At 49.4% G+C, this 12,500-nt stretch overlaps 1 protein-coding gene across 1 annotated transcript in view; it reads left to right on the plus strand.

The window, feature by feature from the left end:
• Positions 1–12,500, plus strand: part of kdm4c (lysine (K)-specific demethylase 4C) — a 51,896-nt gene that overhangs the window by 12,271 nt on the left and 27,125 nt on the right. The window contains exons 3-13 of the mRNA XM_045711465.1: positions 575–750; positions 1,175–1,289; positions 1,922–2,115; positions 5,150–5,199; positions 5,398–5,501; positions 5,867–6,004; positions 6,823–7,013; positions 7,589–7,800; positions 8,456–9,625; positions 9,667–11,162; positions 11,711–11,825. Coding sequence (XP_045567421.1) covers positions 575–750; positions 1,175–1,289; positions 1,922–2,115; positions 5,150–5,199; positions 5,398–5,501; positions 5,867–6,004; positions 6,823–7,013; positions 7,589–7,800; positions 8,456–9,625; positions 9,667–11,162; positions 11,711–11,825 — 3,961 coding nt within the window. The remainder of the gene's footprint in view (positions 1–574; positions 751–1,174; positions 1,290–1,921; positions 2,116–5,149; positions 5,200–5,397; positions 5,502–5,866; positions 6,005–6,822; positions 7,014–7,588; positions 7,801–8,455; positions 9,626–9,666; positions 11,163–11,710; positions 11,826–12,500) is intronic.

The following is a 12,500-nucleotide window of genomic DNA, read 5'->3' on the forward strand; positions in this document are numbered from 1 at the left end:
GGTGATAACCCCTCCCTCTCTCTCCTCTACCTGTCTCCGGGTGATAACCCCTCCCTCTCTCTCCTCTACCTGTCTCCGGGTGATAACCCCTCCCTCTCTCTCCTCTACCTGTCTCCGGGTGATAACCCCTCCCTCTCTACCTGTCTCCGGGTGATAACCCGTCCCTCTCTCTCCTCTACCTGTCTCCGGGTGATAACCCCTCCCTCTCTCTCCTCTACCTGTCTCCGGGTGATAACCCGTCCCTCTCTCCTCTACCTGTCTCCGGGTGATAACCCGTCCCTCTCTCCTCTACCTGTCTCCGGGTGATAACCCGTCCCTCTCTCCTCTACCTGTCTCCGGGTGATAACCCGTCCCTCTCTCCTCTACCTGTCTCCGGGTGATAACCCCTCTCTCCTCTACCTGTCTCCGGGTGATAACCCCTCTCTCCTCTACCTGTCTCCGGGTGATAACCCCTCTCTCCTCTACCTGTCTCCGGGTGATAACCCCTCTCTCCTCTACCTGTCTCCGGGTGATAACCCCTCTCTCCTCTACCTGTCTCCGGGTGATAACCCCTCTCTCCTCTACCTGTCTCCAGGTGATTCCTCCTAAGGGCTGGCGTCCTCGGTGTAGCTATGATGATATTGATGACCTGGTGATCCATGCCCCGATACAGCAGATGGTTGCTGGCCAGTCAGGCCTGTTCACTCAGTTCAACATCCAGAAGAAACCACTCAGTGTGAAGGAGTTCAGACGCCTCGCCAACAGTGACAAGTCAGTAACTACACACACACACACACGACAAAGACAAGCGTAGTATAAACACACACGCACACGACAAAGACAAGCGTAGTATAAACAAACACACACACACACGACAAAGACAAGCACAGTATACACACACACACGCACACGACAAAGACAAGCGTAGTATAAACAAACACACACACACACGACAAAGACAAGCACAGTATACACACACACACACGACAAAGACAAGCACAGCATGAACACACACAAACACGAGTTCAGACGCCTCGCCAACAGTGACAAGTCAGTAACAATAAACACACTCCCTCTATATTAGTATAGTTGTTATAACATAGATCTTCTACCTCTCCAGATACTGTACTCCCGCTACCTGAACTATGAGTTATATTAGTATAGTTGTTATAACATAGATCTTCTACCTCTCCAGATATTGTACTCCCCGCTACCTGAACTATGAGGACCTGGAGAGGAAGTACTGGAAGAACCTGACCTTCGTATCTCCCATATATGGAGCTGACGTCCCCGGGAGCCTCTATGACGAGGTAGATGTCTCAGGACTCACAGAATATCAGTCTCTCTCTCCTCTCTCTGTCACTCATCACTGATCATCAGGATCACTGTCATTTCACTCCCTGTGTGTTCCTTTCTAATCATCCCAACATCTCCTCTGTCCTGGTGCAGGGTGGAGTGTATATAGAGGAGTGGAATATCAGATACCTCAACTCTATCTAGATACTTTCAATCTTATTGTTTCTCCTCCTCTCTCCCTTCTGTCTTTCATCAAACTCCCTCCCTCTCTCCCTTCTGTCTTTCATCAAACTCCCTCCCTCTCTCCCTTATGTCTTTCATCTAACTCCTTCCCTCTCTCTCTTCTGTCTCTCTCCTCCTCTCTCCCTTCTGTCTTTCATCAAACTCCCTCCCTCTCTCCCTTATGTCTTTCATCTAACTCCTTCCCTCTCTCTCTTCTGTCTCTCTCCTCCTCTCTCCCTTCTGTCTCTCTCCTCTCTCTCTTCTGTCTCTCTCCTCCTCTCTCCCTTCTGTCTCTCTCCTCCTCTCTCCTTTCTTTCATCAAACTCCCTCCCTCTCTCCCTTCTGTCTTTCATCTAACTCCCTCTCTCCTCCTCTCTCTCCCTCCCTCTCCTCCTCCCTCTCTCCTCCTGTCTACCTTCTGTAGGGTATAGAGGAGTGGAACATCGGCCACCTCAACTCCATCCTGGATGTGATTGAAGAGGACTGTGGTGTTTCTATCCAGGGGGTTAACACACCCTACCTGTACTTTGGCATGTGGAAGACCAGCTTCTCCTGGCACACTGAAGACATGGACCTTTATAGCATCAACTACCTGCACTTTGGAGAGCCCAAGTCCTGGTAGGGGGAATACTGTGTGTGTGGTTATTTACTAGCATGTTGTGTCTCAGGCAAACTGAGAGGCAGGGTTAGAGGGAGAGATGGGTAGGAAGGGAGAGGGGAATGAGCAGGGTTAGAGGGAGAGATGGGTAGGAAGGGAGAGGGGAATGAGCAGGGTTAGAGGGAGAGATGGGTAGGAAGGGAGAGGGGAATGAGCAGGGTTAGAGGGAGAGATTTGTAGGAAGGGAGAGGGGAATGAGCAGGGTTAGAGGGAGAGATGGGTAGGAAGGGAGAGGGGAATGAGCAGGGTTAGAGGGAGAGATGGGTAGGAAGGGAGAGGGGAATGAGCAGGGTTAGAGGGAGAGATGGGTAGGAAGGGAGAGGGGAATGAGCAGGGTTAGAGGGAGAGATGGGTAGGAAGGGAGAGGGGAATGAGCAGGGTTAGAGGGAGAGATGGGTAGGAAGGGAGAGGGGAATGAGCAGGGTTAGAGGGAGAGATGGGTAGGAAGGGAGAGGGGAATGAGCAGGGTTAGAGGGAGAGATGGGTAGGAAGGGAGAGGGGAATGAGCAGGGTTAGAGGGAGAGATGGGTAGGAAGGGAGAGGGGAATGAGCAGGGTTAGAGGGAGAGATGGGTAGGAAGGGAGAGGGGAATGAGCAGGGTTAGAGGGAGAGATGGGTAGGAAGGGAGAGGGGAATGAGCAGGGTTAGAGGGAGAGATGGGTAGGGAGGGAGAGGGGAATGAGCAGGGTTAGAGGGAGAGATGGGTAGGGAGGGAGAGGGGAATGAGCAGGGTTAGAGGGAGAGATGGGTAGGAAGGGAGAGGGGAATGAGCAGGGTTAGAGGGAGAGATGGGTAGGAAGGGAGAGGGGAATGAGCAGGGTTAGAGGGAGAGATGGGTAGGAAGGGAGAGGGGAATGAGCAGGGTTAGAGGGAGAGATGGGTAGGAAGGGAGAGGGGAATGAGCAGGGTTAGAGGGAGAGATGGGTAGGAAGGGAGAGGGGAATGAGCAGGGTTAGAGGGAGAGGGGAATGAGCAGGGTTAGAGGGAGAGATGGGTAGGAAGGGAGAGGGGAATGAGCAGGGTTAGAGGGAGAGATGGGTAGGAAGGGAGAGGGGAATGAGCAGGGTTAGAGGGAGAGATGGGTAGGAAGGGAGAGGGGAATGAGCAGGGTTAGAGGGAGAGATGGGTAGGAAGGGAATGATTTCTTTATTCCTCCCTGGTGAGTCTCCCTCCTTCCACCTCCCTCTCTTAGTCTCCCCATCTCTCCATTCCTCTGGAGGTATACTGCTGCTCATTAGAGCAGGAAGTCCTGTAACACATACATGGTTCTCACCGCTCCCCATTTTCACACATTTCCCTGAAGGGTAAGCTCTTCTCTCAACCCCTCCTCACCCCTCACTTCCCCCACTCCTGGGGCAGTCCTCCCTCTCCCCTTAACACACACACACACACACACACACACACACACACACAGACACCCTTACCCAGACTAACCGTTGAATATGGGGCAGATAGTATGGGCTTCTGATGGGGGAGAAGAGGTGAAATGGAATGCCTAAGAACCCTGAGGGAATTCTACAGAGTTCTCCTGGTTCCATATCAGGAACTTTAGAATAGTTAGAATTCCAAGGCTCACCACTAGGGGCCAGTATTGTCAGTGTAGATGATGAAACATCTGAACAGTTTGTCTCCCTCTACATAACACCTACCATAAACTAGTTTAGTATTTACCTTATGTATTAACCTGACAAACATTCTCTGTCTACATAACACCTACCATGAACTAGTTTAGTATTTACCTTATGTATTAACCTGACAAACATTCTCCCTCTACATAACACCTACCATAAACTAGTTTAGTATTTACCTTATGTATTAACCTGACAAACATTCTCGTCTACAGGTAGCACTTAACATAGACTAGTTTGTATTTACATGTGTATTAACCTGCAGACACGTTGTCTACAGGTGTATTGACGTTAGACACGTTGTCTACAGGTGTATTGACGTTAGACACGTTGTCTACAGGTGTATTGACGTTAGACACGTTGTCTACAGGTGTATTGACGTTAGACACGTTGTCTACAGGTGTATTGACATTAGACACGTTGTCTACAGGTGTATTGACATTAGACACGTTGTCTACAGGTGTATTGACATTAGACACGTTGTCTACAGGTGTATTGACATTAGACACGTTGTCTACAGGTGTATTGACATTAGACACGTTGTCTACAGGTGTATTGACATTAGACACGTTGTCTACAGGTGTATTGACATTAGACACGTTGTCTACAGGTGTATTGACATTAGACACGTTGTCTACAGGTGTATTGACATTAGACACGTTGTCTACAGGTGTATTGACATTAGACACGTTGTCTACAGGTGTATTGACATTAGACACGTTGTCTACAGGTGTATTGACATTAGACACGTTGTCTACAGGTGTATTGACATTAGACACGTTGTCTACAGGTGTATTGACATTAGACACGTTGTCTACAGGTGTATTGACATTAGACACGTTGTCTACAGGTGTATTGACGTTAGACACGTTGTCTACAGGTGTATTGACGTTAGACACGTTGTCTACAGGTGTATTGACATTAGACACGTTGTCTACAGGTGTATTGACGTTAGACACGTTGTCTACAGGTGTATTGACGTTAGACACGTTGTCTACAGGTGTATTGACGTTAGACACGTTGTCTACAGGTGTATTGACATTAGACACGTTGTCTACAGGTGTATTGACGTTAGACACGTTGTCTACAGGTGTATTGACGTTAGACACGTTGTCTACAGGTGTATTGACGTTAGACACGTTGTCTACAGGTGTATTGACGTTAGACACGTTGTCTACAGGTGTATTGACGTTAGACACGTTGTCTACAGGTGTATTGACGTTAGACACGTTGTCTACAGGTGTATTGACGTTAGACACGTTGTCTACAGGTGTATTGACGTTAGACACGTTGTCTACAGGTGTATTGACGTTAGACACGTTGTCTACAGGTGTATTGACGTTAGACACGTTGTCTCTGTCTACAGGTATGCCATCCCCCCTGAACATGGGAAGAGACTGGAGAGACTGGCAACAGGTAAGATTTCTGGTCAAGTTTAACAAGATGAAATGCTAAGTAAAACTAGAACACTTTGGCAGCGTTTAGACAGGCAGCCTAATTTTGGTCTTTTGACAATAATTGGGCTGCCGGTCTAATTGTGGTCTTAGGAGGATAGACCTAAATTGTTGTACCAACGTGTGTGTGTGTGTGTGTGTGTGTGTGTGTGTTTTCCAGGTTTCTTCCCCAACGGGTTTAAAGGATGTGAGGCGTTTCTCCGTCATAAGATGACCCTGATCTCCCCGTCCATCCTGAAGAAGTACAGCATCCCCTTCGACAAGGTAGGACTAACTGACTGTGTCTTAACTGTGGCTACAACATAGTGTTACAACACACACTTCTACACTGTCACAAACCTGCCTTCTAGTCATCTTTACCAACATTACAACAGCTCTTCACTTTAGTTGATTGTGTATTGACTGGTTGTATATTGCCTTACTGCTGAGATACTGTCTTGACCTGGTCTTCATTTGGAGAGAGGTTGTGTATATGTGAGGCTGATATGTTAGCTAGATTAACACAAGTGATCCTGCCAAGAACAGTGTGGGAGATTCTCTTCTCTGTCAAGGGATCTCAACGGGGACAAATTGATAAAGGACATTTTCCAGTGGTTTTCTTCTCAACTCCCTCCTCCTCCTCTCTCCAGATCACCCAGGAGGCAGGCGAGTTTATGATTACCTTCCCCTATGGTTACCACGCTGGCTTCAACCACGGCTTCAACTGTGCCGAGTCTACCAACTTCGCTAGTGTCCGATGGATCGACTACGGCAAGGTGGCCACTCAGGTAAGAGGAAGAAAACACGACGCTGTTTACTCTGAACTATTTCTGTTGTGTATTTCCACGTGGAACCAGGGACCCCTCCAGAACTATGGTCAGTACCTCTGGGGGGAGGCAGTACTTCTGGGTCTCAGGGCAGGTGATGTCACTTTCACAATGGAAGCTTCTAGCACACACAGCTAACAAGCTAGCGATTCTACTTCCCCTGCACACACAGCTAACAAGCTAGCGATTCTACTTCCCCTGCACACACAGCTAACAAGCTAGCGATTCTACTTCCCCTGCACACACACAGCTAACAAGCTAAGGATTCTACTTCCCCTGCACACACAGCTAACAAGCTAGCTTATTCTACTTCCCCTGCACACACAGCTAACAAGCTAGCTTATTCTACTTCCCCTGCACACACAGCTAACAAGCTAAGGATTCTACTTCCCCTGCACACACAGCTAACAAGCTAGCTTATTCTACTTCCCCTGCACACACAGCTAACAAGCTAGCTTATTCTACTTCCCCTGCACACACACAGCTAACAAGCTAAGGATTCTACTTCCCCTGCACACACAGCTAACAAGCTAAGGATTCTACTTCCCCTGCACACACAGCTAACAGGCTAGCGATTCTACTTCCCCTGCGCACACACAGCTAACAGGCTAGCGATTCTACTTCCCCTGCACACACTTAATAGTATGCTAGTCTGGATCCTAACCCCTGTCCCCTCCTCTCTAGTGTAGTAGGGACGTGGTGAAGATCCGTATGGATCCCTTTTGTGGAGAGATTCCACACTATATAGTATGCTAACTCCCTTCTCCCCTCCACCCTAGTGTACATGCAGTAAAGACATGGTGAAGATCAGTATGGATCCCTTTGTGAAGTGGTTCCAACCGGACCGTTATGCTGTCTGGAAGCTGGGGAAGGACTCCTGTCCTCTGGACCACACCCGAGCCACGCCCGCCACCACCCCAGAGCTGCAGAACTGGCTACAGCGCAGCCGGGTCAAGACTCCTGTCAGCAGGTATGGGGAGGGATGGATGGATGGAGGGAGGGAGGGGAGGGAGGTGTGTGGGGATGGATGGAGGGAGGTGTATGGGGGGAGGAGGAGGGAGGTGTGTGGGGAGGGAGGGAGGGAGGTGTGTGGGGATGGAGGGAGTGTGTGGGGAGGGAGGGAGGTGTGTGGGAGGGAGGGAGGGAGGTGTGGGGAGGAGGAGGGAGGGAGGTGTGGGGGAGGGAGGGAGGTGTGTGGGGAGGAGGAGGGAGGGAGGTGTGTGGGGAGGAGGAGGGAGGGAGGTGTGTGGGGAGGAGGAGGGAGGGAGGTGTGTGGGGAGGAGGAGGGAGGGAGGTGTGTGGGGAGGAGGAGGGAGGGAGGTGTGTGGGGAGGAGGAGGGAGGGAGGTGTTTGGGAGGGAGGTGTGTGGGAGGGAGGGAGGTGTGTGGGGGGGGGGAGGTGTGTGGGGAGGAGGGAGGGAGGGAGGTGTGTGGGAGGAGGAGGGAGGAGTTTGGAAGTGTGTGTGAACATGCATTGAATATATATTTTTAAATTGTTCTGAATAAGTGGCATGTCAAAGAGATGCTAAATTTGGCCCCCTTACAGCAGCCTCCCACACCCACGGACCAGATCCAAGCGCCTGAGGACCAGCGAGGAGCCTGTAGCCCTGGAAGGGTGCTCTGTCCTGGGTAGGAGGAGAGGCCTCGGAGGCACCCTGGGTCCCAAGGTCCGGAGAGGTTGCAGGGCTGGGGAGGATGAGGAGGATGAGGAGGAAGGAGAGGGAGAGGATCACACTGAGAATACACTCCGGCTCCCTGGTAAGAGATTAGTTGAGTGATTCTGAACGATGTATCGATTGATTGATTGATTGATTGTAAGAGATCCAATTAAATTACTAGAGGGGCTATGTCATAAACCCTCAACGTTCAAGAATGGGGTGAAAATGTCAGCCATATTGGTCAGGGAGAAATCCAAACCAGTCTAATTGGAATGAATGGCAGTAGAGGTATAATTCTGATACTTAAAATAAAACTAAGGTGTGTGATATATCAGAAATTGTGCAATAGAATTATTGTCAACCTAAAATATTGTGCAAAAATGAATGGAACCATTGGTCTAAAACAGTCTGGCTAGCTAACAGATATACAGTGCAGACAAAATTGTTCAACTTCGTTATTTTACACTATGTCTTATAAACAGCACTGGCAAAGCATGGTTGACCAACTCCCTGACCAAAATGGCTGCCCTTTATCCCATCATAAGCAGGTTCATGTCCATTCTAGTATTGTAATTCCTAATTCTATGGGTTAGAGATCCAAATGGACCCAAGCCTTTTTCTTCTGTAATATCTTCTGGATTCGATCCCATGTAGACTAATATTTTATCATTCAAATGTTTTTTTTTTTTTACCATCTCAAAGGTATTTTTATTTTTTTATCTGAGTGTATTTTCTGTTGTGTCTCTGTTCCACAGGTCCTTGCCGGCAGATGTGTGTGGTGAAAGTCAACAGAATGGAAGTGGAGAGTGACCGGTTGGCCTTCCCCTGTCCTCCTGAACCTCTGCGCCCCTCGTCTTTCCCCTCTCCCTCTTCCGACTTCTCTTCTCTCTCCTCACCCTCTTCCGTCTTCGCTTCTCGCCCCTCTCCCTCTCTGACCCCTGTCTCAGTGGACACCACAGAACAAGGGACAGGGGTAGGGACTCACCCCTCACCCCATCTGCATCCCACTAACCCCCCACAGAACCCCTCAGGGTCAGAGTTCGCAGAGGTCATTAAAGGACCCCATCAGAGGTCCGAGGCTGCCCCTACACCTGCCCAATCAGAAAGAAGAGAAATCCCCGGAGGACCGTTTAAGTCAGTATGTATAGAATCTACTCCACTGGGACTGGTCCCTGAGGACTGCTCTATGGATGTCCACCCCTCTCCAGATCCCTTACGGACCAGGTTACCTTCCCCCAGAACGGTGCACCCGACTGGGGCTCAGGGGTGTACGGACTCAGCCTGTGGCCCTGGAGCTTTTCAATCAAGCTCTTCTTACGTAGAGAAGTCGTCTCTAAACCTAACCTCAACCCTAGCCCCCAGCACTGAGTATAAAATGGACACATGTCAAGGTACTGCAGTTAATACTAACACTACTACTACTACTACGACGCACAGCAGTCACAACTCTGAAAGCAGAACACCAGCACTTTATAATGACATTTCCACTAATACTGACTCTGGGCCCAGAGGATGTGTTATTTCCAGCCCTAGTTCTGGTCCAGCTAACTTGTTCAGGTGTAGTGAACAAAACTGCACTCCTATTGAAAACTGTTCCTCTCTTCCTATGTATACTACACACAACTGTGTCCCCATACAAAACCCTTCGCTTCCAAAGTGTAGTTTACAAGACTGTTCCCCTCCTCTCCTCCAGAGGAACAACGGGGTCGACATGCCCTTCCTCACTCCAGAACTGTCTGGAGAGATGAGGTTCTGCCCGCCCCTACCGCCTGTTCTCACCCAGGAGATGCCCTCCCTCACCCTCGCCGTCAGCGGAGGTCACACTGAGGTCAAAGGTCCGAGGTCGTCGTCCTCCTCCTCCTCGACTGGCCCACATGGTGGTGCTCTAACCTTACCGGATTTACCGGACAGTCACCCGGTCCTCGCCCCGTGCTCCAACGCGAGACGCCCACGACCCTCTCGTCAGAAACAGAAACGTTAACGGACGAGGTGTGCGAGGTCGAGTTGGCGTCAAAGAAGTCAGAGGAAGAGGATTTTCGACCGTTAGCGCTTTACAGCGACTGGTGCTTGGGTTCTACTGAAGACCACCATAGACCAGAGCTGGATTTACAGTTAGCGGCTTTCGTGGCTAATGCAACTAGCAACGCTCGGCCCAAAATGGCCCCCTCTCGGCACTCTGGTCCTACTGAAGACCACCATAGGCCAGAGCTGGAGTTACAGTTAGCAGCTTACGCGGCTAGTGCAACTAGCGACGCTCAACCCAAAATGGACGCCTCTCTGCACAAAATGCCCGCCGCCGCTTCCCATCTAGAAGCACTACCAATCCAAACATTGTCTGAGGCAGTACTGACCACCGAGAACCACTGTAGTCGAACCTCCACGGAGATCCAAGCTAGCAATAATAACCACATGCTCTGTGACGTTACACTACTGCCAACGCAGCAAATCCACAAACACAGGTCCTCGACGGCAACTGCAGCAGTATCCATGGACTCCAACTCAGAAGGATCCTCTCAAAGAGACAATGTATTTAGAGACTCCAGTACTAAGGGTTTATGTCTAGCTAGCACCAGTTTGACTTCTAAAGATAAGTTGGCCCACTCTTCTGAGCTGAGTGAATTAAATGACCATTCAGCAACACTACAACACCAAAACAACAACGACCAAACTCCACACTCAAACATGGATGCCGTTTGTAGTTCCCAAAACGTGGAATCCATTTGTAGTTCCCGAAATGTGGAATCCATTTGTAGTTCCCAAAACGTGGAATCCATTTGTATTTCTCGAAACATGGACTCTGTTTGTAGTTCCCAAAGCCTCTACCTGGAGCCCAAACCTTTCTCAGACGGCATCTGGAAGAACCTCAACTCCCAGAGTCCTGCGGTGCTCATCGAGAGCCTCCACCACCCGGAGCTCCCCGCTGACTATACCCATGATGCACTGCCATACACCATGTGGACCGAGCCGCAGTGCAAAGAGGTCACAGACCTCGATCACGAAACTGAGACGGACGACCAGGACCCAGAGGGACATGGGGACGGGCCTCTCACCTGGGCCCAGCTGGAGTCCACCTCTCTGGGGTCGGCCGGTGTCGGGGAGCCCCTGGGTCTCTGTGGAGACTTTGAGCTCCAGAGAGGGGAGGTGGAGGCAGCGGAAGCCCTGGCTCTGTGCAGGGAACTGGGGGTGGAGAGGGAGGCCGAGGGGGCTCTAGAACCTGACCCTCCTGAATCGCCCTTGGAGGAGAGACTGGGGGAAGGAGAGGAGGAGGGGGTGTCGGATATGGAAGAGGGAGATTCGGAGGATGAGGGGCAGAGTAGCACGAGGGAGGAGAGTAGTAGTGAGTCATCGGAAGGAGAGGCTGAAGAAGAAGAAGAGGAGGAAGAAGGGGAGGAAGACTATGATAATGATTTGAGCGACTTTGAGTGTGGCGACTTGGGGCTGGAACCTGGAGAGGTTTGCACTGTGCGTATGGCTGCTGAGACACAAACACCATAAAGCACACACACACATATACGATAACACACACACACACACACACACACACACACATATACGATAACACACACACACATACAACAACACATGCTTTGGAAAATACCTATTTCAATCCTTTTGATTGTCTTTTCAAAACCATGTTTAAAAAAAATATATATATATATATTTAAACAAAGACTGGTTTTTATTATGCGTTTCAGAAATGTTCACGTATACCAGTGACATTCCTGCATTTAGCTGCATAGTGACCTTAGTTTTGTCCCAAATGGCAGCCTGTTCCCTATATAGGGCATTACTTTGAACAGGGGCTTGGTCAAAATTATCCCTATTGGGGCCCCCGGTCAAAATTATCCCTATTGGGGCCCCCGGTCAATTTGGTGTACTATGGAATAGGGTGTAATTTGGGGGGGACCTTTAAACTTTGAACCCTCAGTCTGACCCCTGTTCTCTTCTAGTATCCAGCTGCACCACACACACACACACACCAATGACATTTGACCCCCTGTCTTTCCCAGTACCCTGCTGCTCCACTGGTGAAGAGAACCAGTAAGAGCTGGCGTCGCCCTCTGAGGAAGCCCACCGCCCGGGCCGTGCCCTCCACTGTCAAACAACAGGCTGTCAGCGACGACGGTAGGCACACACATACACCAATGTACACACACACACACACACAGGGAAAGTTTGCGATGACGGTAGGTTTACCGATGTGTTCAGCCTTAGAATGATAGCCACATTCTTTAACATGGTTACCTGCATAGAAGCAACTTCAAACCAAGGTTTTACTTAGTTATGAAGTTGAAAGACTCACAGCCTTTAAGAACAACTGACATTTATATGTCCATTCATTAACTGTACATTGACAATGTGTTTTTTTTATATATGTTTTTATTGGACATATATACAGTTCTTGAAATAGATTTATTATATAGAGCATCATACATAAATCAAGATTACAATATTAAGCCATCTCCCGAAACAAACAAATCCAGCGGATAATATTAAAACCAAACCCAACATTCCCTGTTAGTCCATTGACAATGTTTATATTTAACCAGGCGAGTCAGTTAAATACAAATTATTATTTTCAAAGACGACCTAAACAGCTACCCCAAAACGGCCCAGAATGACTACCCCTAAAACAGCTACCCCAAAACGGCCCAGAATGACTACCCCTAAAACAGCTACCCCAAAACGGCCCAGAATGACTACCCCTAAAACAGCTACCCCAAACGGCCCAGAATGACTACCCCTAAAACAGCTACCCCAAAACGGCCCAGAATGACTACCCCTAAAACAGCTACCCCA

This window comes from Salmo salar, unplaced genomic scaffold (assembly GCF_905237065.1).
Source record: "Salmo salar unplaced genomic scaffold, Ssal_v3.1, whole genome shotgun sequence".
Lineage (NCBI taxonomy): Eukaryota > Metazoa > Chordata > Actinopteri > Salmoniformes > Salmonidae > Salmo > Salmo salar.